Raw genomic sequence first — 26,890 nt, 5'->3', positions numbered from 1 at the left:
CGAACAAGTTTAGGAATAAGCATTTCTCATTTCCTCTTCCTTACTTACTCAAAAATAACAAAGCATAATAATGTATCCATTTTGATTCAAAGGTGGCCGGTTCTACCAGAAATTCTCCTGAATCTGATCTTGGTATACGTTTATATTCGACCCGAAAATTATCTCTTAATCCCTTCCATTTGGCTTTGAGTACCACTTCTAAGGAAGGAAGGAAATATTACATTTTTTTAGGAATTTTCTTAAGATATGTTCTCCAAAATGCTACTTACTAGGTAGTTTATGCTCCGCTGACAATTCATCCCACATTTGTTCTAGAAATGCTTTATTACAATGAAAATTACGATTCCAAATGGCTGGTCTTTGCTCTACATCGCGTATAAATTGTTCTACATTTAAAACAATGGTGGATTTTTTGGGAGCCATGTTTAATATTTCAGCCGTTACTTTTTAATTTTGATCTTTTTTGAACGATTTTTTAAACATTTGTTTGATTTTTAATTGAATTAGTTTATTAGCTTTCGATTCATAAAGAGTTTTTCTTTATTTTTTTTTTAAATTTTTGTTTATTTTAATGTATTATTTATAATTTATTTGTTTATTTTAAAAAAATTTGTTTTATTTTTCAATTTTTTATTTGTAAAACTTTAAATTTATCTTTTTTAACATTTCTGCTTTAATTGCAATGTTTTTTCTTTTTAATACTCTTTTATAATTTAAAACTTAACGGTTTTCCTTTAAAAAGAAAATAATTATCACTATTTGTTTACGGAAAAGTTTTCAAGCTTTTATTTCTTTATTTTCTTTTATTTTTTATTTATTTACATATTTTGCTATTAAATTGATAATATTTTATTAGTTTTTTTTAACAATTTCTTTGTTTTTTATTTGTTAAAAACTTAAAAATTTAAAAAGAAAACAACAAGATTGAATGACAATCAACCAGGATGATTCCAAATCAACGGCGTTAGTAAAATTTAAACGGCGTTCGTAAGCCATAAGCCAAAGCGGCTTATAAGACCGTTAATTTTCTCTCGCTCCCTTGTTTTGTTTACATTTTTTTTGCAAGGGCTCTATATATTTTGCATTTGTGTGTAAATATGTGTATTTTGTTTACATTACTGTTGCCTAGCTTTCTCTCTCTCTGTCTCTATTGTTTTTGTTTTCATATTTTTGTTACAGGTTTTCTTTCTTTGTGTGCAATAAAGTGTGTGTGTGCGTGTTTTGTTGGTTTCTTGAAGCCAAATAGTGTTAAAATTGTTATGTTTTTTGACAAATTTTTAAAATTTAATTTAATTTTCGCTAATAAATACTTTTCAACTGTTATATAGAACGACTTAAAGTGAAATAAAACAAAAAAACCAAAATGATATGAATGAAGCCTAAGACACACTTAATAACAACAAAGAGGATAACACTGATTTCGAAATGATGATAATAATGATGTTCATTCATCTTTAAAGATGAACATAATAATGAAATTGTAATGTGAATAATTTTGTATGCTAACAGGCGTTTCGGGCTGTTTTGTACGTTGTCGGCATGGAAATCAATAAGACATTTACATTGTTTGTAGTTGTTGTTCTTTCAGTTTCATACTCGAAAAAAGAAAGAAAATAAGGGAAATGTACTAAAGAAAACAAATGTTGAAATAAACAGTAAGATCTTTATAACCATGACACATTGTTGCTAGTTAATAGAAATTTAATAAAAAAAAAGTAATTTTTAAAACCTTAATATGTTGAAATGATTTGTTCACATTCTAACAGCTTAAAATACACAACAACAATTTCTAATACCAAATATTTTTAAACTTTATTTATAACGTCTAATAATTTTTAAGCAGAAATATGTTCGCCATATTGCTGAACTAACCATCGAGCTAAACTGCAACAACAATAACATTTAATATTAGTAACAATGTTTAAAAACAGCTAAAGCAAAAACTGGGAAAAAATCTCTTAACAAAACAATAACAAACCTCATCAACACTATTATTGTTATAAACATCATTACTCTACCCAACAATAACAACATCATCATAATCATCAACGGTATTATTATTGTACTCAGTTTAGCTAGAAAACACACACACAAAATAAATACGGGAGAGGAGGGGTGTTCCTTTTTTTTCATTTCATTGTTGGAGCTCTATTATTATAGCTGTTACTTTTGTTGTTGTTATTGTTGTTTTTGTCATTACTGTTGATTGGACTTCAGCCAAAGCTGTTAAAAGTGTATGTATGTATGTATGTATGTATGTATGTATGTATGTATGTATGTATGTATGTATGTATGTATGTATGTATGTATGTATGTATGTATGTATGTATGTGTTTGTAGATATGTTAAAACAAAAGAAATGTAAACAAATGTGAAAAAACAAGAGGGAATAATAAAAATTATTGCCTAAAAAATCGATAAAAGTAAATTAAAGTTTGGACCAAAGACGAGAATGTAATATAAACTAAAATGTAGACATAACTATAGACAAAATAAGAATTAGACTATATACTAAAGACTACTCTATGATCAAGTATATAGCATAGTTTAGTCTATAGTCAAGTATATAGTTTAGTCTATAATTTAGTCTATAGTCTAATCTATAGTCTAGTATATAAAATTTGTCTCTAGGAAACTCTATAGTCTAGCCAACAGTCAATAGTGTAGTATCAATAGTTCTTTTCTGCCTTTCAAACAAATCACAGAACTTTCTTTTATCAAAGGAAACCAATAACAACAACAACAAAAGCTAACAAATCCCAACGCACTCGTTCCTAACAACAAAACAAATGAAAACATTAAAGGAAAATTACATACACATACAACTAGAAATAAAAAAGAAAAACTACAATAATAAACAATCGAGTGAACACACACACAACAACATCATTATTAACAACAACATTATTTCGTTTCTAAAACCAAAGAAATCACCAGCCCAGCATCATTATCACCATCAACATCTCACATACATACGATGATGATATTCTTTTGTATAAGTTATCAACTCGTCATCATCATTCATCTCCACAATATATTTGTATATATAACACACCTCCCTCCCCCACCACCGCTTTCAACAACACATCAACCATTACTAACAACAACTGCAAAATATTAAGCAGAACAGAGTAAAACGAACAAGCATGACATGTGTTGTTACAGCTTAAGCTTTAAAAGAACCCAAAAGCAATAACAAATGTTGAAAAGAAAACACAATGGCAAAAAAAAAAACAAAAACTCAAGAGTAAAGTATAAAAACGGAGGACCAAAGAACTAAAGAAAGAAAGTGGGGAAATAAATAAAAAAATACTTTAAGCAACATTGTATAAAAACCTACAGTGTTGCAAAAAAATTTACTTAACTAATGGAATTGTGAAAAATGCAAATTTATGTATAGAAAATGTTAAACTTTTTACATAAATTGCAAATTTTTCATAGACAATTTTGACCTCTTTGCATAAAGTTCAAATTGTCTATACAACGGCTACAAGTTTTCTGTAGAAAATGTTGCCCTTTTTTAAGAAAATGTTAGCTTTATTGCAAAAGCTGCAAATTTTCTACAAAAAATATTGCCTTTTTTAAATTTTTTTTTATAAAAATCAAAATATTTTAGGAATTTGTTAACATTTCCTGAAAAAAACAAAACATGTTGCGCCTTTTGCAAAATTTGTTCCATATTTTACAAAATCTGTCAATTTTCTAACAAAATGTTGCCATTATAATAGAACTTGCAAAATATCTTTATAAAATGTTGAACTTTTTTCAAAAGTTGTCAATTTTCTAAAGAATAGTTTGCTTTTTCATGAAATTTGCAAATTATTTATATAACTATTTATATATATAATTATTTATATAACAAATTTACTAAAGAAGAAGTTGCACTTTAAACAAAAGCTGCAACTTTTTGCATGAAAATGTTGCCATTTTAGTAAAACTAGCAAAATATCTACAGATGTTGAACTTTATACGAAAGCTGTTTCACATTTTACAACATTTGTACATTTTTTAAACAAAATTGTTGCCTTTATAGTAAAACTTTGAAAATATCTATAGAAAATGTTGAACGTTTTTTTCAAAAGTTGTCAATTTTCCTAAGAAAAGTTTGCCTTTTTGTGTAATTTTTAAACTATTTAAGAAAATGTTGCAGTTTTTAGAAATTTTTCAATTTTCAAAATTGTTTCAATTTTAGTAAAACTTGCAAAATATATACAGAATTTGTATAAAAGCTGTAAATTTTCTAAAGAATATGTTGCCTTTTTCATAAATACTGCAATTTTTCTATAGAAAAATGTAGCACTTTAAACAAAAGCTGCAACTTTTTGCAATGAAGTAGGAAATATCCATAAACCCCTAAATTATTGTTTTATATAAAACGTTAAAAAAATATTAATATGGCAACACTTTATTTAGCGCTACAAGTGGTTAATTTAGGTTTGACACTTAAACACTTAACAAAAATACTGTGACTTTAGTTTAAGTTAATTAAAGGATTTGGTGTAGACAATTTTAAATAAAATATGTATAAAATAGCTTAAAATAAGAAAAAAAATAAGTTAAAACATAAAGCAACAGTCATTTAAATAAGTTGTGTATGTGTGTGTTAAATAGTTAAGAACCTAAAGTTTTGTTTGATTTCTTTAAGTAACTTTTTATTTTTTGCCATTCCAGCACCTAAATGACAGGAAATGCTTGGCTAAGTGTTTTTTTTTACTTTGTGGTATAGTATGGAGTTTTAAAGCTTAGCTCATTCGACCGTAGACAGAAAAAAATAAAGTAATGGTTGATGGCAACAAAAAAACTTCTTTGAAGACATGAAGAACAACTTAAACAAAACACAAAATCATCATGTTCATCATTAAATACTATAACGTGTGATCAAATGACAAACAGGAGAAACTTTGCCAATTTAAGGCGGGTAAAGTGAAATAAAAAGAAAAAAAAATGTGTGTTAAAGCTTAATGCAGAAATTATTAGTTGTTTGTAGTTATTAGTTTAAGTCTAAACTGTAAGACAAGTTCTTTAATTCTTAACTTTAAAACAACATTTTGGCAAATAGGCAAAACACGTCCCTGTCTAGATGTCTATAAACATTCATCAGCATTTAATGCCGCCACCACCATCATAGAGTTCCAAATAAACCTAGACAGGCAAACAATAGTATATAATAATAACAACCAAAAGACATTACAACAAATAATAGCGTAAAGAGTAATAATGAAAACAACTGAAATAACAACTTCATTATTATGTTTAGTCAGTTTGTAGTAGTCAGAAAGTATCAGTTGAAGTTGTATAAAAGTAGCAGCATTTAGTAAAATGACAAGCAACCCAAAACCGAACGGCGAAAACAACAGAACCCACCAAATAATAAGACGAAGAAGTCATTTAGACAGTCGCTCCATTAAGTTTTTCAAAAAAAAAAAATAATTTTCATACTTTAAAATCTTGTAATGTTAAGTATTTGCTGAGTTAACGCAGAAACGTGGCTAAATTGTTAATTAAGTAAATTTTCTGTAGAAAATAAAAAACTGAACTAGAACTGAATTAGAACTGAAACAGAACTGAACTAAAACTTAAATAGAACTGAACTGGAACTCAACTAGAACTAAACTAGAATAGAACTAGAACTTAACTAGAACTGAACTAGAAAAGAACTAGAACAGAACTAGAAATGAACTACAACTGAACAAGAACTAAAATAGAACTGAAAAAGAACTGCACTAGAACTTAACTTATTGCATTAGCAACTCCTCACGAATAGAAAGAGGAGTAGTAACAGCTGCTCTGTAGTGACAAAAAACTTTTTAAGCGAGTTGCTGGCTGACAGTTACTTACTGCACTAAATATGTGTATGTATGCAGAGCTGGAGTGATTTAAAATATTGTTGAATACATTTTTATTATTATTTTTAGGTTTTGTTTGGTTCGGTTTGATTTCCATTTGTTTTCAAAAGAGACAAGACGTCCCAACGACCGACCAACCAACATCATTATCACCACCACCACCACCATCATGAACAGCATCGACAACGACATCGGAGTCATCCAGCTAGCCAGTCATCCATCCATCCATTCAGGCCATAACAAAACATACATTTTTACAATACAAAAATCAACGGTGAAAATTAGCGTGTGGTTCGTCGATGTCGTTTAGTTTTTTGTTGTTTTTTCTTTGCAGATTATTTTTTCTGTTCAGTTCAGTTCAGTTTTGTGGCAAATATATAGTGTGACTGTATTTTGTGTGCTGCATTCATAGAATGAGGAGTCATAGTCTTTCTTCATAACATCACATCAGAACCCACCAGACCAGCCAACAAAAGCTTACACACATTGCTGCCACTGACACACTCACTCGCATTAATTCGTAAGCAACGCATACGAGTGAATATGTTGTCGGTCGTTTTGTCGTCTGTATCTGCATTTGTGTCTATGTTAGTTGTGTTTATTGCTTGCTACTTTTTACGACTAAATATACGAATGACGGACTGACTGACTACATGTATGCATGAGAATGAAGTACGAGAAAGTGTAGAGCCCCGCAGTTCATTAAGGAATCAGTTTATCCCTTTGGACAACATGTGTACAATGTTTAATGACTTTGTTCTAGTTCAGCTCTAGTTCAGTTCTGGTTCAGTTCTAGTTCAGTTCTAGTTCAGTTCTAGTTCAATTCTAGTTCAGTTCTAGTTCAGTTCTAGTTCAGTTCTAGTTCAGTTCTAGTTCAGTTCTAGTTCAGTTCTAGTTCAGTTCTAGTTCAGTTCTAGTTCAGTTCTAGTTCAGTTCTAGTTCAGTTCTAGTTCAGTTCTAGTTCAGTTCTAGTTCAGTTCTAGTTCGGTTCTAGTTCAGTTCTAGTTCAGTTCTAATTCAGTTCTAGTTGAGTTCTAGTTCAGTTCTAGTTCAGTTCTACTTTAATTTTAATTTAGTTCTAGTTCAGTTCTAGTTAAGTTCTAGTACAATTCTAGTTCAGTTCTAATTCATATCAATTCCACGAACTGTCGGTTCTTTATTGTTTCTACTTATGTAGTAATCGCACATGATGATGAGGAGGGCTTTTTTTATTTCAATGCCTTTAACTGTCCGTTCTTGTTTAAGTTTTGTTGCTTTTTGGTTCTTTTTTATTTTAATATACAATTTTTTTTGTTCTTTCATTTATTCGTTTTGTTGGTTTTTTTCTGTAAATTGCGTCAGGAATTTCACAAGTTGAGTGGTATACCACTCAAACCAATATACAGTAGTTTGTAATGGCAGCAAAAACCTCATATTATACTCGTACAACGTTCACAAGTATAAACTAAAAATGAATGGAGAGCTAAGCAGTTATCAAGAGCTCACAGCCAGCAAACCAAACCAAACCAACCATATAGCCAGCCAGCCATCTAGCTAGCAAGCAGGCACTCTGTTAGGCCATGCAGCAGTGATGTTTTGTTACTACAACAACTACTACTGCTGCTGATGATGATGATTTTGAAAAAGGCTCGTTTTTCTATATGGGGGAGATTCTTTATTTTAAAACAACATGGGTGTGTTCGTTCGTTTGTTCTATTGCTTTCCACACAGCCAGCCAGCCAGCTAGCGTCAATCGAATAATAAAAGTGGGGTAAAGAGAATCTGTTGAAAATTACATCTTGGTTTTATTTTTCTTTATTTAATTTTTTTTTGTATATTTTTGCTTTAACTATAGAAATGGCCAAATAGTTCCTGGCAGTAAGAAAGTATCCCTGTATCAGCAAACGTAGAGGTGTTTCAAATTACAATTATTTTTTTAAGTTAATTGAATTATAAGGATAATTTTGGTTTGATAGTTCAAGGGGAATATGAAGAAAGACAACAGAAATAATTTAGTTTGGAATTAACAGAAACTAAAGAACCAAGAAATTTGAAGCATTGCAAAATGAATCTGCTGCATCTAAATTGAAGAAAAAATGCTATATTTTGTTTTAGAACTCAGTTTTAGTACAGCTCTAGTTTAGTTTTAGTTCTGTCTTGTTCAGTTCTAGTTTAGTTCTAGTTCAGTTCTAGTTCAGTTCTCGTTCAGTTCTGGTTCAGTTTTGGTTCAGTTCTAGTTCTAGTTCAGTTCTAGTTCAATTCTATTTCAGTTCTAGTTCAGTTCTAGTTTAGTTCTAGTTCAGTTCTAGTTCAGTTCTAGTTCAGTTCTAGTTCAGTTCTAGTTCAGTTCTCGTTCAGTTCTAGTTCAGTTCTGGTTCAGTTTTGGTTCAGTTCTAGTTCAGTTCTAGTTCAATTCTATTTCAGTTCTTGTTCAGTTGTAGTTCAGTTCTAGTTCAATTTTAGTTCAGTTCTAGTTCAGTTCTAGTTCAGTTCTATTTCAGCTGTAGTTCAGTTCTAGTTCAGTTCTATTTCAGCCCTAGTTCAGTTCTAGTTTAATTCTAGTTTCGTTCTAGTTCAGTTCCAGTTTAGTTCTAGTTCAGTTTTAGTTTAGTTTTAGTTTAGTTCTAGTTCAGTTCTAGTTTAACTCTAGTTCAGTTCTAGTTTAGTTCCAGTTCAGTTCTAGTTCAGTTCTAGTTCAGTTCTAGTTCAGTTCTAGTTTAGTTCTAGTTTAGTTCTAGTTTAGTTCTAGTTCAGTTCTAGTTCAGTTCTAGTTCAGTTCTAGTTCAGTTCTAGTTCAGTTCTAGTTCAGTTCTAGTTCAGTTCTAGTTCAGTTCTAGTTCAGTTCTAGTTCAGTTCTAGTTCAGTTCTAGTTCAGTTCTAGTTCAGTTCTAGTTCAGTTCTAGTTCAGTTCTAGTTCAGTTCTAGTTCAGTTCTAGTTCAGTTCTAGTTCAGTTCTAGTTCAGTTCTAGTTCAGTTCTAGTTCAGTTCTAGTTCAGTTCTAGTTCAGTTCTACTTCAGTTCTAGTTTAGTTCTAGTTCAGTTGTAGTTCAGTTGTGGTTCAGTTGTAGTTCAGTTGTAGTTCAGTTCTAGTTCAGTTCTAGTTCAGTTCAAGTTCAGTTCAAGTTCAGTTCTAGTTCAGTTCTAGTTCAGTTCTAGTTTAGTTCTAGTTCAGTTCTAGTTCAGTTCTAGTTCAGTTCTAGTTCAGTTCTAGTTCAGTTCTAGTTACAGTTTAGTACAGTGCAGTTCGAGTTCAGTATATTCTCATTTCTTGGGAGACCCACTTCGCCAACACAATCGCCTCTCTCATTAACCCAAAATCGAGATTAATTTGACCACATTAAATACATATTTTAAACATTCCAGCCACCTGTCTGTCACAAATTGTCACAAATAATAAAGTACAAAAACATCAGTTAGAGGAATTCCATTAAAAAAACACTAATGGATTTTTGTTTAAATGTTGTTGTTATTATTGTTGCGTTAAAGAATTGGAATGTTGTGAACTAAATTCAAAATCAATAATTCACAATAAAAACACAAAAAAAACACAACAAGGTAAAGAGCAAAAATATACACTCTGACGGTTATTGCTATGGAAGGGAGAAAGAAAAAAATGTGTTTCACTAATAAAATTTTTTTAATAAATAACTATAGGAAACATATGGAAAATTTGTATGGTTAGCAATTAGGAGAAAGGGTTCCTTTTGGAATAGGGACTTTTTAAAGTAACAAACTCCCTCTACAATACCTATTTAAACTGGAACATATGCCTAGGCCAGCAAAGCAAAAACAATATTAATAAAAAAAAAAACAATAACAAAAAGCAGCTATAAAATCAATATTGCAAAATTTTTGGTTTACTTTTATTGTACTAATAAAAAATATTTCTAAAGTCTAGTTTAATGTTTTGATTTGTTGTTTTATATTGCCGGATAGGCAGTTCTTGTTCAGTTCCATATCAGTTCTAATTGAGTTCTATTTTAGTTTAAGTTCAGTTCCAGTTCGGTTCTAGTTCAGTTCTAGTTAAGTTCTAGTTCAGTTCTAGTTCAGTTCTAGTTCAGTTCTAGTTCAGTTCTAGTTCAGTTCTAGTTCAGTTCTAGTTCAGTTCTAGTTCAGTTCTAGTTCAGTTCTAGTTCAGTTCTAGTTCAGTTCTAGTTCAGTTCTAGTTAAGTTCTAGTTCTATTCTAGTTCAATTCTAGTTCAGTTCTAGATCAGTTCTAGTTCAGTTCTAGTTCAGTTCTAGTTCAGTTCTAGTTCAGTTCTAGTTCAGTTCTAGTTCAGTTCTAGTTCAGTTCTAGTTCAGTTCTAGTTCAGTTCTAGTTCAGTTCTAGTTCAGTTCTAGTTCAGTTCTAGTTCAGTTCTAGTTCAGTTCTAGTTCAGTTCTAGTTCAGTTCTAGTTCAGTTCTAGTTCAGTTCTAGTTCAGTTCTAGTTCAGTTCTAGTTCAGTTCTAGTTCAGTTCTAGTTCAGTTTTAGTTCAGTTTTAGTTCAGTTCTAGTTCAGTTCTAGTTCAGTTCTAGTTCAAAGCGAGTTCAGTTCTAGTTATAGTTCAGTTCAAGTTCAGTTCAGTTCTAGTTCGTTTCTAGTTCAGTTCTATTTCAGTTATAGTTCAGTTCTAGTTCAGTTTTAGTTCAGTTCTAGTTCAGTTCTAGTTCAGTTCTAATTCAGTTCTAGTTCAGTTCTAGTTCAGTTCTAGTTCAGTTCTAGTTCAGTTCTAGTTCAGTTCTAGTTCTAGTTCTAGTTCAGTTCTAGTTCTAGTTCAGTTCTAGTTCAGTTCTAGTTCAGTTCTAGTTCAGTTCTAGTTCAGTTCTAGTTCAGTTCTAGTTCAGTTCTAGTTCAGTTCTAGTTCAGTTCTAGTTCAGTTCTAGTTCAGTTCTAGTTCAGTTCTAGTTCAGTTCTAGTTCAGTTCTAGTTCAGTTCTAGTTCAGTTCTAGTTCAGTTCTAGTTCAGTTCTAGTTCGGTTCTAGTTCGGTTCAAATTCAGTTCTAGTTCAGTTCTAGTTCAGTTCTAGTTGATTTCTAGTTAAGTTCTATTTCCGCTTTTAGTTCATTTTAGTCTAGTTCTAGTATTTTATAAAATACTTCATAGAAGAATCTATAGAATATATTTTCCATCCCTGCAAAAGGTGAATATTTCCTTTATTTTGATCAATCAATGTCAAAGATTAAAATGATGAAAGAAAAACACACAAAGAGAGCGAGAGTAAATATTTCACAAAAAGTAGTTAGTCCAACTGCTAACAAATAATATAAAATTTGTTTTTAAAATTACAAATATTTTGTTGTTTTTGTTACGTTTTCTTGAAAAATAACCGGTGTTATATATTTTAATTATTTAATAAGTTTTCTTTAATTGTTTTATGTTTGTCTGGATTAAATTGTATGTTGTATGAATTAGTTTTTTATTAGTATTATTACACGTGTTTTTATTAAATTTATTGTTTTTTTGTTTTTATAAATTATTTCACTTTGTTTTTTTTATTTTTTTCTTCACGTTTTGTAATTTTTGTTTTAAGTTCACTTCCAACGCTGATTGCAGTCAGCTTACAACTGAAATTGAAAATTCAGCAAAGCATTGAGAAGCGCATATAAAGCTAAAAGCAATGCTGGCGCTGGTTGGTTGGTGTTGGCTGTTTGGTTTGGTGTTCTGGTGATATACTCTGCTGTTTGTTGTTGACGATGGCAATGGCGATGATGATGATGAAAAACTCAAAAACACACAATAGCAATAACAACAAAACCATCAGCAAAAAAAGTAAAATAAACGTATTAAAAACGCTTTTTACTTTATACTCAACGACTCAACATGATTGTATGCAAGTGTGTACAAAATTCTGTATGTTTTATTTTTTTCTTACTGCCACAGCGTTTTACTGCTCTCTGCTGCTGCTACTATATTGCTAACGACATACAGTTGTTGTGAGTTGGCCACTACAGCAACAACAACAACACCAACGACGACAAAAAGTTCTTATATTTCTTTTGTTATTGTTGTTGTTATTTTCACATGTTCTGTGTGTGCTCTTGAATAGAGTGTAGAGTAGTTAGTTGTTTTTGTTTGGATTTTTTTTTTTGTTGTAGTAGCCAGCCAGCCAGTGTGTTTGGGGAGTTTGTTTGATTGTACTGTATTTGACTCTCCTGCCTGCCTTCCTTTTCGATTGCTTTTTGTGTAACTAACTGAATGCCTGCCTGACAGACAGCCTTCCTGCCTGTGTATGTATGTGAGTTTTTGTGGCTGACTGTTTTGCTTGTCTGAATGATTGCCTTGTGTAGCCTCGCCTGCCTGCCTGCTTGGCTGCCTAACTAAAGTTTGGTTGTATGAATGTATGTATGTGTGCCTGCCACAGCTTGTGGGCAGACAGACAGACATATTAAACGCGCGGCACATGGGCTTTTTCTGTGTGCAAAAACCGAACGAATGAATGTTTTTTTTTCAAAAACAAAAAACACTGAAACAGTGGGCCAACAATGGAAACTGAACTTAAAGCGAACTAAGAACGAACAAGAATAGAACAGAACTAGAACATTATTAGAACATAACTAGAATTATTAGAACTGAACTAGAACTAACCTAGAACTGAACTAGAACTGAACTAGAATTAAACTAGAACTGAACTAGAACAGAGCTAGAATAGAACTAGAACCGAACTAAAAAAGAACTAGAACAGAACAAGAGCTAGAACTAGAGCTAGAACAGAACTAGTACAGAACTATAACAGAACTAGAACAGAACTAGAACAGAACTAGAACTGAACTAGAACTGAACTAGAACTGAACTAGAACTGAACTAGAACTGAACTAGAACTGAATTAGAACTGAACCAGAACTGAACTAGAACTGAACTAGAAATGAACTAGAACTGAACTAGAACTGAACTAGAACTGAACTAGAACTGAACTAGAACTGAACTAGAACTGAACTAGAACTGAACTAGAACTGAACTAGAACTGAACTAGAACTGAACTAGAACTGAACTAGAACTGAATTAGAACTGAACTAGAAATAAACTAGAACTGAACTACAAGTAAACTACAACTGAACTAGAACTGAACTAGAACTGAACTAGAACTGAACTAGAACTGAACTAAAACTGAACTTGAACTGCAGTATATCTGGACTAGAACTGAACTAGAATTGAACTACAACTGAACTAGAACTGAACTTGAACTGAACTAGAACTGAACTAGAACTGAACTTGAACTGCACTATAACTGAACTAGAACTGATCTAGAATTGAACTAGAACTGAACTAGAACTAAGCTAGAACTGAACTAGAACTGAACTAAAACTGAACTTGAACTGCAGTATATCTGAACTAGAACTGAACTTGAACTGAACTAGAACTGAACTAGAACTGAGCTAGAACTGAACTAGAACTGAACTAAAACTAAACTAGAACTGAACTAGAACTATAAATGAACTAGAACTGAACTAGAACTGAATTGGAACTGAACTATAATTGAACTAGAACTGAACTAGAACAGATAGACATAGAAGTAAAAGTACGCATTATCAGCCAAAGATCTTTTTCATAACCAATTAAACAAAGTTTTTGACTTATAACGGTAATTTAACTGAATAACTGAACTTGATCTAACCCACTGTCCCCACAGCATAAATACAAAACGTTCTCGTTTATTATAAAACTAGAGTACGTGTGTGTCTCGTAACGTCGTATCGTATAGATGGATGGATGGTTTGTTAGTTGGATGGCTTTGCTTGCTTGTTGGCTGGCTGGCTGGCAGACTGGCATGGTTCAGTTCGGTACGATTTGGTTTAGTTCAGTTTAGGTTACAGGGAATGATGTCTGGTGGTTTCATTTGTTAGGTAGAATACAACAACACAAAAGGCAGGGATGATTGGATGTGACTGTGAAAAGTATACTCGTGCTAATGTGTTATGAAAGTGTATGTGTGCACAAGCCTTAATATTGCTGGTTGTAGCTTTGGCAAAGCATAACAATTCTTGAGCAGGAGTATGATGTTGATGATGAGGTTGATGATATAGTTGTTGTTATTGCTGCTGATGTTATGGCACTAGAACAGATCCATTTTATTGTATGAAAAAAAAAAAAAACAAAAACGTAGGGACGTAAAAAGCTTATACTCGACACACAGGGTTGATAGAACATGAGCTGGTAACAAAGCAACAATAACAAACTGAAAGCAATCATGTTTTTGTGCCTGCTTGCCTGACAACCATTTCTTTTAGTCTTTTTTGTTGTTGTTATTTTTCATTACGTTTTGCAGTTGAAACCCCAAAAACACAGATTGCAAACGACAGCATTTGCCAGCAAAATATACATTCAGAATAAGTATATAAAGCGCTCTTACATACTTTACCCACATACATCCACTAGCCTGACTCTAGGTCGCCAACAAAAAGAAAAAACTCAGATCTCAAAAAAAAAGTTTTAAAAAGAATTACGTTCTAGGCAAAGAGCAGAGCACTAAGCTTGCTAAAGAACAATTGTGAAGAAAGAAAAAAAACTACAGGATAATTGTTGAAAAATGAAAAATTCTAAAAAGCTGATAGAAATGCAAACATCACAAAGACAATCATTATCATGATAATCATCATTTAACATTATCATCTTCCTTATCGTCATAATCATCATTATAATTTTCTTTTTTAGTATTCACAGCTAGTACATCATTTCATCAACCTCATTTGTACGAGTAGTTTTCCATAAAGGCAACACAATGCTACAAAGCTTAGAAGGACTTGGTGAAGAGATGTTGAAACTTTTTGACAGGAAATAGAAACAGCAGCAGCAGGAGTAAGAGAAGTAGGAGAAGGGAAATACAAAACACAACAATTGTGTAGAAGTGTACGACGAACGACTTAATGCTGGTGTTTCTTTTATTTATGTTTGGAGTAGGAGAGGGGTGAGGAAATGCAGTCATGGTGTCGTCATGACACACTAGTTACAAAAAATACAACAATACAACATGTACATTCGCATATAAGGATAGAAAACCAAACATATTTAAGTGAAATAAACGAGATGTGTTAGAATATTAAGGAAATTTTGTTAATATCGTCAGCAATCGGAACTAGTTCGGTTTAAGTTCTGTTATTCTTCTTCAGTTCTCAGTTCTAATTCTGTTGTAGTTCTGTAATAGTTATGTTTTAGTTATGTTCTAGTTCTACTCTAGTTCTATTCTAGTTCTATTCTAGTTCTGTTCTAGTTCTGTTCTAGTTCTGCTATAATTCTGTTCTAGTTCTGTTCTAGTTCTGCTCTAGTTCTGTTCTAGTTCTGTTCTAGTTCAGTTCTAGTTCAGTTCTAGTTCTGTTCTAGTTCTGTTCTAGTTGTTCTAGTTCTGTTCTAGTTCTGTTCTAGTTCTGTTCTAGTTCTGTTCTAGTTCTGTTCTAGTTCTGTTCTAGATCTGTTCTAGTTCTGTTCTAGTTCTGTTCTAGTTCTGTTCTAGTTCTGTTCTAGTTCTGTTCTAGTTCTGTTCTAGTTCTGTTCTAGTTCTGTTCTAGTTCTGTTCTAATTCTGTTCTAGTTCTGTTCTAGTTCTGTTCTAGTTCTGTTCTAGTTCTGTTCTAGTTCTGTTCTAGTTCTGTTCTAGTTCTGTTCTAGTTCTGTTCTAGTTCTGTTCTAGTTCTGTTCTAGTTCTGTTCTAGTTCTGTTCTAGTTCTGTTCTAGTTCTGTTCTAGTTCTGTTCTAGTTCTGTTTTAGTTCTGTTCTTGTTTTGTTCTTGTTTTGTTCTTGTTTTGTTCTAGTTCTGTTCTAGTTCTGTTCTAGTTCTGTTCTAGTTCTGTTCTAGTTCTGTTCTAGTTCTGTTCTAGTTCTGTTCTAGTTCTGTTCTAGTTCTGTTCTAGTTCTGTTCTAGTTCTGTTCTAGTTCTGTTCTAGTTCTGTTCTAGTTCTGTTCTAGTTCTGTTCTAGTTCTGTTCTAGTTCTGTTCTAGTTCTGTTCTAGTTCTGTTCTAGTTCTGTTCTAGTTCTGTTCTAGTTCTGTTCTAGTTCTGTTCTAGTTCTGTTCTAGTTCTGTTCTAGTTCTATCGTAGTTCTGTTCTATTTCTATCCTAGTTCTGTTCTAGTTTAAATTCAACTACCAACCTCGTTACTCTCTCTTCCACAGGCTATAATAGCTGGCTGTCATGCTCAACTCCAAGCTAGTTAATGACTATTAGGGTATACACAATACACTCATCGGTAACTATATACGACTACATATCAAATAAGTATTTGTACATATGGGGGAGCTTTGTTAGTTTGTATTTATAAGCCTGGTAAGAGTTATAATTTTTGCCATGACATCTAGCCAGCATGCCAATGTCGAGTTGAGCCAACTAGCAAGCAACTAAGCAGGCAGGCTGGAAGTCAGGCAATAGTAAGTAATCAACATTTGCCAATTTATACTTTACCGCACCATATTGTGCCACCATTGAAGAACATCCTACTATTACTACTACTACAGACGGGGTGATTTCAAAGCCTAAAGAAAAAATAAAACACTCTACTAATCAAACTCACTGCTATGCACATTATTTGGAACATATAGACATTTAAATGTAAAACGAGCTAAATATACACACACACACATGTGTAGATACCGAAAAACCCGAAGCCAAATAACACGACATGTATTTCAGGCAATTGACGCATAAAGTCCACAAATATAATTGAAGCAGAATGAAATAGGAAATGTGGCCAGATGCGAATATTAAATAAATACTAGTTCAGCTATTGAATAGTTCTAGTTTAGTTCTAGTTCAGTTTTAATCAAATTCTAGTTTAGTTCTAGTTCAGTTTTAATTCAGTTCTAGTTCAGTTCTAGTTCAGTTCTAGTTCAGTTCTAGTTCAGTTCTAGTTCAGTTCTAGTTCAGTTCTAGTTCAGTTCTAGTTCAGTTCTAGTTCAGTTCTAGTTCAGTTCTACTTCAGTTCTAGTTCAGTTCCAGTTCAGTTCTAGTTCAGTTTTAATTCAGTTCTTGATCAGTTCTAGTTCAGTTCTAGTTCAGTTCTAGTTCAGTTCTAGTTCAGTTCTAGTTCAGTTCTAGTTCAGTTCAAGTTAACTTCTAGTTCACTTCTAGTTCAGTTCTAGTTCAGTTGTAGTTCAGTTTTAGTTAAGTTCTAGTTCAGTTCTAGTTCAGTTCTAGTTCAGTTCTAGTTCAGTTCTAGTTCAGTTCTAGTTCAGTTCTAGTTCAGTTCTACTTCAGTTCTAGTTCAGTTCTAGTTCAGTTCTATTTCAGTTCTAGTTCAGTTCTAGTTCAATTCAAGTTCAGTTGTTGTTCAGTTCTAGTTCAGTTCTAGTTCAGTTCTAGTTCAGTTCTAGTTCACTTCTAGTTCACTTCTAGTTCAGTTCTAGTTCAGTTGTAGTTCAGTTTTAGTTAAGTTCTAGTTCAGTTCTAATTCAGTTCTAGTTCAGTTCTAGTTCAGTTCTAGTTCAGTTCTAGTTCAGTTCTAGTTCAGTTCTAGTTCAGTTCTAGTTCAGTTTTAGTTCACTTCTAGTTCACTTCTAGTTCACTTCTAGTTCAGTTGTAGTTCAGTTTTAGTTAAGTTCTAGTTCAGTTCTAGTTCAGTTCTAGTTCAGTTCTAGTTCAGTTCTAGTTCAGTTCTAGTTCAGTTCTAGTTCAGTTCTAGTTCAGTTCTAGTTCAGTTCTAGTTCAGTTCTAGTTCAGTTCTAGTTCAGTTCTATTTCAGTTCTAGTTCAGTTCTAGTTCAATTCAAGTTCAGTTGGTGTTCAGTTCTAGTTCAGTTGTAGTTCCGTTCTAGTTCAGTTCTAGTTCAGTTGTAGTTCAGTTCTAGTTCAGTTCTAGTTCAGTTCTAGTTCTGATCTAGTTCTGTTCTATTCAGTTCTATATTAGTTCTATTCAGTTCTATATTAGTTCTAGTTCAGTTATAGTTCAGATCTACGATATTTGAGCTTAAATTTAAAGGAAACACTCTGGCATCCTTAACATCAACCTACAGGCCAGTCCATATTTGACATACAAACAAAATATACATGTCGTAGTTGTTGTATATATTTGAATTTAACTCCTCTACCCAAACCCAATAAAAAAACAACAACAAAGTCGTCATACATTAAAACACCTAAAACACATTAAAATGCTGCTGCGAGGAGACGTATTTGAGTGAATCGTAAAGCAAATAAAAACGAACAAACAAACAAATGAAATGGACTATAGAAGAAGTAGAAAACGAAAAAAAAAATAAAAAATAAATATCGAAATAGTTTCGAAGCACATACAGTGTCAATAAGCATGAAATGAAGCAAATTCCAGGGACAACATTTCAGACACAACAAGCAAAAGTTCTTACTACTCGGCTACAAAAATATAAATGCTCGATGGTAAAAAAAACTTGACAAGACAAGCAGGCAGGCAAGCAGACATGGAGACGTATTTGGCAAACAAACTAAAAGTCAGACTCTGTTGTTAAATCGTCAACAGCAATATTAAACACAAGCAGACAGCAAAAACAGTCATTCAAATGCGAAGAAAAAGAAGAAAAAAACCAAACAAGCTAAAGAAAAACGAAGCCAAAACACATACAAAATTACAAACAAAAACGAAGGAAGACAACAACTAGTAGAATCAGAATCCCCAACATCAGCACTTTAAGAACACTGACTAACACACTCACACACACACACTTACTTGTAGTCTGTCACAAAAATATATACACGCTTAAGTAGAATTCTAAACATTAAAGAGCGAGTAAAAAGCTAAGCTCCTCTTTCACAACAGTATTACAAAACGCCAGTCAGCCAAAGTAAAAACGGTCGTCTGTCAATTCAGCAAACTTAGTAAAATAAAAACGGGCAAGCAGCCTAGCGGGCTGACGGTCTGACTGACTGACATACAACACACCGAACGACACTCTACTGTTTAGGAAAAGTAAGCAAAATACAACAATACAAAGCTGCAAGCTAAAGAAAAAGAAACGTAAGCAAACTTACGACATCGACAATAACGACGACGACGACGCTGACGATGTTGTCGTTGTTGTTGATAAATAAAACGTTTCTCGTAGAAATGAATTTAATGTCGCACAAAAAACAAAAACACAAAAGGCAACGGAAAGGAATCAACAAATCTACAAGTATGAACAAACAGAGAGACCCACACACTTGAAAGAACATCGTAGTAAGAAGAGAAGGTGCAAATAATGCCAAGCAAAAGTGACTGACTACAAATAGGAGATTCTTAAACAGATAATTTAAGACTTTGGGACTTCAAACTGGAACCGTTATCTGGTTTTCATATTCTTAAAACGATAGAAGTTATTATCTCTCTTACTTTTTATTATCTCTCGTACTTTTTATCCCTCTCTCTCTTTCTCTTGAAATCTTTTAGGGATCTTTATAAGGCTCTTCAAGTAAGAACAGGCCTGTAAGTCTCTCCTTCTCGATCCACTAGCGATTTGAGAAATCTTTCATACAATTGACTTGCGTGTAGAAGTTGTCAACTCGAAGATAAGAACTGCACTATGCCTTTCTTATCTTCGAAGAGAAAGATTTTTCTAATTCCCATTCTTTTTTGCTATCTCTCTTGCATCACATTGTTTCTCCTTTTGATCAATTCATATAAGTTCCTATCCTTCTTTCGTTCGCTTTTGCAAAATTGATTTGATCTTAAAACAATATATAAGATCATACACATTGAACTTTTATCTGATCAGACAACTCCGATATCTATGGACGTAAGTATCTGACATTCTCTAAATTTGTTTGTGGATTTCAGTCTAAACGTAGTTTGCATTGTTAATAGATTACTCACTCACAAAGATCCTCTTTTCGATAAAATCGTTTTAGTTCCTATTCCCTATGTCGCTGAAAAGATTTCTGGAATCTTTACGAAGTTGGTACGTCCTATTATTTCGTTATATTCGAAACGAAAGAGTTTCTTATTCCTTTCCCTCTAAAGCTAAACTGCTTTACTGACCTTTGGTGATCATTTCCTTGTGTTTAGGATTTGACTACTCCATGCTGCCTTTGGTTTTCCTTTCGATTAGATTGCTTTAATTCCTATTCCCCTTCTTCTGTGGCTGAGAAGATTTCTGGAATCTTTACGAAGTCGGCACGTCCTATTATTCCTTTATGTTCGAAACGAAAGAGTTTCTTATCACTCTCCCTCTAAAGCTAAATTGCTTTCATGACAGTTGGTGATCATTTCCTCGTGTTTAGGATTTGACTCCTTTATGCTGTCTCTGTTGAGGCTTGTGATATCACAGTTCTTGAGAAGACTAGTTCTGGTCGATACATTCGATAAGAGGAATGCCACCAGGGTCTTATTTCTTCCCTTATAGCTTTGTTTAAACGAAACAAGTCCTTGAGAAGAATAATTCTCTCGTCGATAGAGAGGAATGCCACAAGAGTCCTTTTTCTATCTTTACAGCTTTTAGCTGCCTAGAATTTGGACTAATTCAAGAGCATTGAACGATATCTTTACTTAACTCCTTCTAGTTTAGCATTTTTCCAAAAAGAAGAAATACTTCCTCATAATCACCATTAGCAGCGATTACGTAATCCATTACATAGGCATACAATGACGGCTTGTTTTCGTTTTTCAGCATCTGGCTGATCTTCTTTTCAACGTGTGTGATGCTATCCTCATAATCATTAAACTCCCGATTAAATCAATCCTCTTTTTTTTGCCCTTAGCAGCGATTACGTAATCCATGACTTCCGTATATGATGTCGGCTCGTTTACGTCTTTCAGCATCTGGCTTCAGGGGATCTTCTTTTCTTTCATGAGATAAAGATTTCTTGGTCTTAGCCCAATTTGAATACCGGAGTGTCCTGAACTTGTTTCAGTTTATTATAACTGGAGCATCTTCCTCAACGTCCTCTTCTATGCCCCTCTCTATTTCTTCCTTGTTGGTATTAAGAATGTTGAAATAGTTGTTCTCATTTAAAAATTCCGAGTTGGAACCAGTAACTGGTGCCAAATTGTGACATTCGAAAGCAAACGATATTTCGAATAAAACTTTTCAAAATTCTATAAAATTTTCGATCACTTTCAAATGCCAGAATTTGCCTCCAGCATTTAGAATCTGAACTGAACATCAGTTAAAGGAGAGAATCGGTGAAAACTCTCTTATTTGAGCTTGAGGACACTTATGGGAAGTTTGTGAAAACCCCGGCAAAACACTTTGTACTCACTGCAAATTCTATAGAATTTTCGATCACTATCGAATGCTAGAATTTGCTTCCAGCATTTAGAATTTGAACTGAACATCAGTTGAAGGAGAGAATCGTTGAAAACTCTCTTATTTAAGGTTGAGGTTCATTTGAACACTTTTGAAAAGTTTGTGAAAACCCCGGCAAAACACTTTGGACTCACTGCAAAGTCATCGTATGTATATGCCACCATGACAAGCTTTTAACGTTTAAAATTACCTACATACTTAAATACAAAAAAAAGAATAAAACTAAAGACCCCATACAAGAAGGAGAGATAGAGAGAGAGAGAGGAATAATCGCAGCATATGTTGGTTGGTGGTGTATTTGATTTTGTATGTGTTTTCTTTAAATATTTCGTCTTAACTTAAAGCATGCGATATAGCTAGAGGAAGGAAATGTTGACGGTTTAAATATTTGTTGCTATAGTTTTTTTGTTGTTGTTGTTGTTATTATTGTTCAGACTGTTGACGAAGTAGAAAATGAAAACGATAATGAAGATACAAATGATAATGGTGATGATGATGATTTCAAAAAAACATTGTTGTTATTATTTGCTTGCTATTTTTCTTTATATTTTGCGTATGTTTTTATATGCCTTTTATAGCGTGTATGTAAAAGATGCATAAACTGCTTGACTGACAAACTAAATGACAGACAGACAGTTAGTCAGTCAGTCAGTCAGTCAGTCAGTAATTCATTCATTTGTTTGTTGTTATTAATGTACTATGTATGGGCCGAAAGAAAGCAATCAAGACACGTACATTCATTTATTCTTGCGCGTATGTTCCCCTCCTCCTCTTCCTCCTGTTGTCTTTTGGCAAAACAAACATTTTCTATTTAAGCTGCTGTTGCTATTGCTGTTACTGACTGACTGACTGATGTTATTAATGTGATTTAAGGGTACTATACTTTGCTATTTGCTAGTGAAGAAAAAAAAAACCCGAAGAAATAGCATGTGGGGACTGTTTTTAGTAAATTTAGTTAATGCGTTACCCTTCGCTTAATGTCGCTTTAGAAAAATGACAAACAAAAAAAGAGGATGAAAAACAAACAGAAAAAAAAATAACATACATCTTCTCTTATTTGTTCATATGTTCATAGTTACTAATTTAACGGTCACCATAGAAGCTGCTAAAGAGTATAAGAGACAAGACCAATAGGATAAATTTACGGAAATGGTAGAGACTGAAACTAACAAAGTTGAGGCAAAAACTATTACCGATCTTAGAAATTTGCTATTTAGCTAGCTAAATATATAAAAATTTTAATGTTTTCCTAATTCAGCTGGCTGAATATATGTTTTTTGTGGTAATCTTGGATTTTTTGTAGATATCTATTAATACAAGACACTCAATTTCATATTCAGCTAGCTGAATTGCAAAAAATCTAGTTTTTTACTAATTTCTATATTATTTTACTAATTTCTATATTATTTTCCTTATTCAGCTAGCTGAATTTAAAAATTTTTATAAATTTAAGAATTTTACACATTTTTTGAGAGTTTTGATGCAAAATATATTTGCTGAATTATGTTTTCATTGTATTCAGCTAGTTGTTTAAATAAATTTTTTGTTTTTATAAAATTTTTACAAATTTATATTGATTTTATGATTAATTTCTTCTATTCAGCTAGCTGAATTGTCTAATTTTAATAAATTTAACAATTTTAAACAATTTGAAAATGTTTAAGTGTAATTTTTATTAGCTGAATTACGTTTTTATTGCATTCAGCTAGCTGTACTTAAAGAATTCTTAGTTTTTATGAAAAACTTCAAACTTCTAATAGTTTAATTTGTTATTTCACCTATTCAGCTAGCGGAATTGCGTAATTTTATTCAAATAACCAATTTTACAAGTTGTACATTGATTTAGCTGCTATTTTTGTTTGCTGAATTAAGATTTTATTGTATTCAGCTAGCTGTTTATAAAGAATTTTTAGTTTTTATGAAATTCTTTTTAATTTTTTTTATAGTTTTATTTGTAACTTCATCTATTCAGCTACCTAATTTTATTAAATTTAACAATTTTACAAGTTGTACATTGATTTAGCTGCCATTATTGTTTGCTGAATTAAGATTTTATTGTATTCAGCAAGCTGAATGTTTCAAATTTTCATATTCAGCTAACTGAATTAAATATGAATAAAAAATAACTTTTCTAAAGTTTTAAAGTGCTTAAGATGTAGTTTTTGTTTGCTGAAATAGGGTTTCGTCTTATTCAGCTAGAAAAATTGCAATTTTATAAAATATTATCCAATTTTTTCATATTCAGCTAGCTGAATTTAACATTTTTATTAAATATGAAATGTTTATATTATTTACAACGAATTTTCTGTAGTTTTATCTAGCTGAATTGAGTTTTTCTTCTATTCAGCTAGCTGAATGTAAGTAATTTTAGATTTTTATGAAATTTGCTTTAATTTTTCTTAACTGACTTCAATTTTTTTCCTATTCAGCCAGCGGAATTAAAAATTTTTAAGTAAATTTTTTAGGTTTTTTTAGCTGAATTGAGTTTTAAAGCTATTCAGCTAGCTGAATAAGATTTAAATTACCGCTAAGCTACTTAAACTTATAAAAAATACAAGATATTTTAATTTCAGACAAATTCAGCTAGCTGAATATAAGATATTTTTAAGAATTTATTTTCTATTAGCCCTAAATATTAACTTCCTTTTGTATGTGAAAAGCTTATAAAAAATGAAATCCTACAGAGTTGGATTTGAACGAGTAAAGAAAATACAAAAAATACAAAAAAACAACAAACTAAAGTTAAAGCATGTAAGAGTCAAATTGCCGCCTGCTGCTGTTGGCTGGCTGAATGGCTACTAAAGCTGAACTTTTAGTAGTTTTTTTTTTTAAAGTTCCTGTTGACGATGACGATGGTGGTGGTTGTGCTGATGATGATGATGAGTAGCAAGCTAAATGTTATAGCAGCAACAAAAAGTAACTGAAGTGTGGAAAACAGAAAAACAACGACATGGATTTTTCTGAATTTCTGTACTCTCACACAAGCTCGACTGGCTGGCTGTTTGGCAAATACTGTAAAATTTGTTTTTGTATTTTTAGTTGTATGCTTTGTTCATTGCTCGTTTCGTTTTTTTCTTTTTTTTTTTTTTGGCAAAATGTATGACTCACTTAATGGCGGTTACACTGCACGTTGGAGGGTCGTTAAAAAGACTGAATTGCAATTGCAAAAAAGGAAGGTTGAATAGATGGATGGTTGGTGGATGAATAGTTACAAGAATGGATGGATGGATGACTGAATGTTTGGTTGACTGACTGGCTGGCAGAAGAGAGTATGATGAATTTGCTAATGCACCAAACACACCAGTCATCAGCCCATATTATTAGCACATCACACATGCAGCAAAAGTACATTGCAATTCAAAAGCAAAAAAAGTAAAAAATAAAAACAAATTTGTTTCAAAACCATAATTAAAACAGGGGTCATAAAATACATTCGCATTCAATAGTATTCAGCTCTTGGAAACGTATACCCCAACTGCTGCTGCCAAACAAAACCAATAACCAGCCAAGCAACAAAAGGGAATAATAGTTGTGTATATAGTAGTAGTACTGGCATCATATGCATATGGCGACATTTAGCAATGATACTAAAACTCTGGCATGATGGCTGTTAGGCTAGAGAGTACTTCCACACAATGCTCGCCTGAGTTATACTTATGATGGCAGTGGCTCAATAAAATTCGTTCATGCTTTAGTTACATGCATACGAATGGCTTAATTCAGTAGTTGCAATCAGTAGAGCTTTATGTGCAACACATGCTCTGCCAAATGAAATTCATTTATAAAGATGACGACTATGTTGTTGATGATGATGATGACCCACCACCAAACCGAGAACCACATCACTTCAGTGATTGTTGAAATACATATATATGTGTTTATATACTTGAACATGTTGTATATAGAATATCATCGGCAAGCGAAATAAAAATTGGAGTGAACAAAAAAAAAATCGACAATACAATATTGAACGACCACATTGCAGAGCACACATCAAAGCTCTACATACAATGTATATTGTGCGAAAATTCTGTAATCAACTATTCAGAGTAGCGAGCAGAAGGCTAGCAAACCAGGTTGACTGACGACTGCTGGTTAGTTGCTCTAAAACATGTCAAAACATTTTCAGAGGCAATAAAGACTTAAAAAGGAACTACTAAAAAGACTGAAACGAAACTAACACTAAACTAGAACTGAACGAGAACTAAGCAAGAATTAAACAGGAAATAAACCGGAACTAAACTATAACAGAACTAAAACTGATCTAAAACTGAACTAGAACTGAACTAGAACTGAACTAGAACTGAACTAGAACTGAACTAGAACTGAACTAGAACTGAACTAGAACTGAACTAGAACTGAACTAGAACTGAACTAGAACTGAACTAGAACTGAACTAGAACTGAACTAGAACTGAACTAGAACTGAACTAGAACTGAACTAGAACTGAACTAGAACTGAACTAAAACTGAACTAGAACTGAACTAGAACTGAACTAGAACTGAAAAAGAACATAATAGCAGTTGCACCTCATTAACCTAGGACCACTTTGACATTTTCAATAACCCAAAATCTGCTGTATAATTTTCTCTCTCTCTGCCCAGTTTACTTCGTGGTTTATTAATACAATGTACGCTTGCAGTGGCTTTAAAACCATACGGTTTCGAACAAAGTAAAACCAAAAATTATAGCTGGAAAATAAAATATAAAAGTATAAAACATCAAATAACCAATATGCCAACCAAACAAACAGTCAACCAACGAACCATCCCCAAGAATGTGATGGATTTTGACTGTTTGCAAAATATGCAGCAAATGCATGAGCAGAAAAAGAAATGCCACGCATTACCAGCAAATATTGAATACAAAATGTTTATTCAAGTAGGGCCGCCGACTAAAAGACTATAGAGAGAAAAAAATCAACAAAAAATGTGGCGATAAGCTTTAAATACAGTCATATAGAGACAATATAACTGATTTGGTGTATGTATGTGTGGATCATTCCATTTTTAAGAAAACATTTAAAAGAAAACAGTGAAAATTTTAAGTTTAGTCTTAAAACTTTTTAGAATTTAAGTTTATTCTTTAATATATTTTTGAAAAACTTAATAATAACTATAAGTTGATCTTTTTATAGATTCCCCCATATGGTTGTGGCTTCAATATTTGTTTGCTGGTGTCAGCAAAATGTAGTTAAAGCTCACTTAGTTTTTTTTCTGTAGTTAATTTTTTTGTATTGCTTTTTTGTTTTTAGCAACAATGTTAATATTTGCTGTTGGATTTTGTTTTCTTGCTTTCTTTATATAAATTCATTTGATATATATACTTGTGAAAACACTGTATAGTGTATATATATTTTTTATAGTCGCGCATTTAAGTGGTTAAGGTTTCATTAGGGAATTTACTGAAAACTTAATTAGTACTTATTATAGTTCGTTATTTTATATTTACATAGTTTTCAATGCTAAAAAGTTGTGGTGTGTTTGTAAAATATTTTAAAACAATTTAGATTAAGTCGTTGTTGTTTAGATAATAAGAGAATTTTAAACATAAGTGTTTTAAAAAGGAGTAGAGGATACAAAAGTTTCCATGAATGATGTAAAAATTAATTTTTAAATTGAATTAAAGATAAGTTCTTTTCTAGTCTGTTCTATTTCTCTTCTAGAGAACTTCAACAGAATTCAAGTTTTGTTTTAGTTCTGTTCTAGTTCTGTTTTAGTTCTGTTTTAGTTCTGTTTTAGTTCTGTTTTAGTTCTGTTCTAATTCTGTTCTTGCTCTGTTCTAGTTTTATTTTAGATTTGTTCTAGTTTTGTTCTAGTTCTGTTCTAGTTCTGTTCTAGTTCTGTTCTAGTTCTGTTCTAGTTCTGTTCTAGTTCTGTTCTAGTTCTGTTCTAGTTCTGTTCTA

General features: G+C 32.2%; 1 protein-coding gene and 1 long non-coding RNA gene across 5 annotated transcripts in view; both read right to left on the bottom strand.

The window, feature by feature from the left end:
• Nucleotides 1-26,890, bottom strand: part of LOC111683634 (CTP synthase) — a 37,473-nt gene that overhangs the window by 5,548 nt on the left and 5,035 nt on the right. Inside the window, exons 1-2 of one of the 4 annotated variants that reach the window (XM_023445727.2) lie at nt 270-535; nt 49-198 (exon numbers count right to left, since the gene is read on the bottom strand). The exons of 2 other annotated variants lie outside the window; for them this stretch is intronic. In XM_023445727.2, the coding sequence (XP_023301495.2) occupies nt 49-198; nt 270-423 (304 nt within the window). In that variant the 5' untranslated portion in view covers nt 424-535. Of the gene's footprint in view, nt 1-48; nt 199-269; nt 536-26,890 lie in introns of those variants that run through there. One more of the 4 variants, XM_023445728.2, reaches the window with a different exon arrangement.
• Nucleotides 723-12,432, bottom strand: LOC124419986. The gene is made up of 3 exons (XR_006940973.1): nt 11,095-12,432; nt 823-830; nt 723-732 (listed from the first exon to the last, which is right to left on the bottom strand). It is a non-coding gene; the product is annotated as an uncharacterized LOC124419986 (long non-coding RNA).

The sequence above is a fragment of the Lucilia cuprina genome, chromosome 5 (genome assembly GCF_022045245.1).
Source record: "Lucilia cuprina isolate Lc7/37 chromosome 5, ASM2204524v1, whole genome shotgun sequence".
Lineage (NCBI taxonomy): Eukaryota > Metazoa > Arthropoda > Insecta > Diptera > Calliphoridae > Lucilia > Lucilia cuprina.
This window is presented reverse-complemented; position numbering and strand designations above follow the sequence as displayed.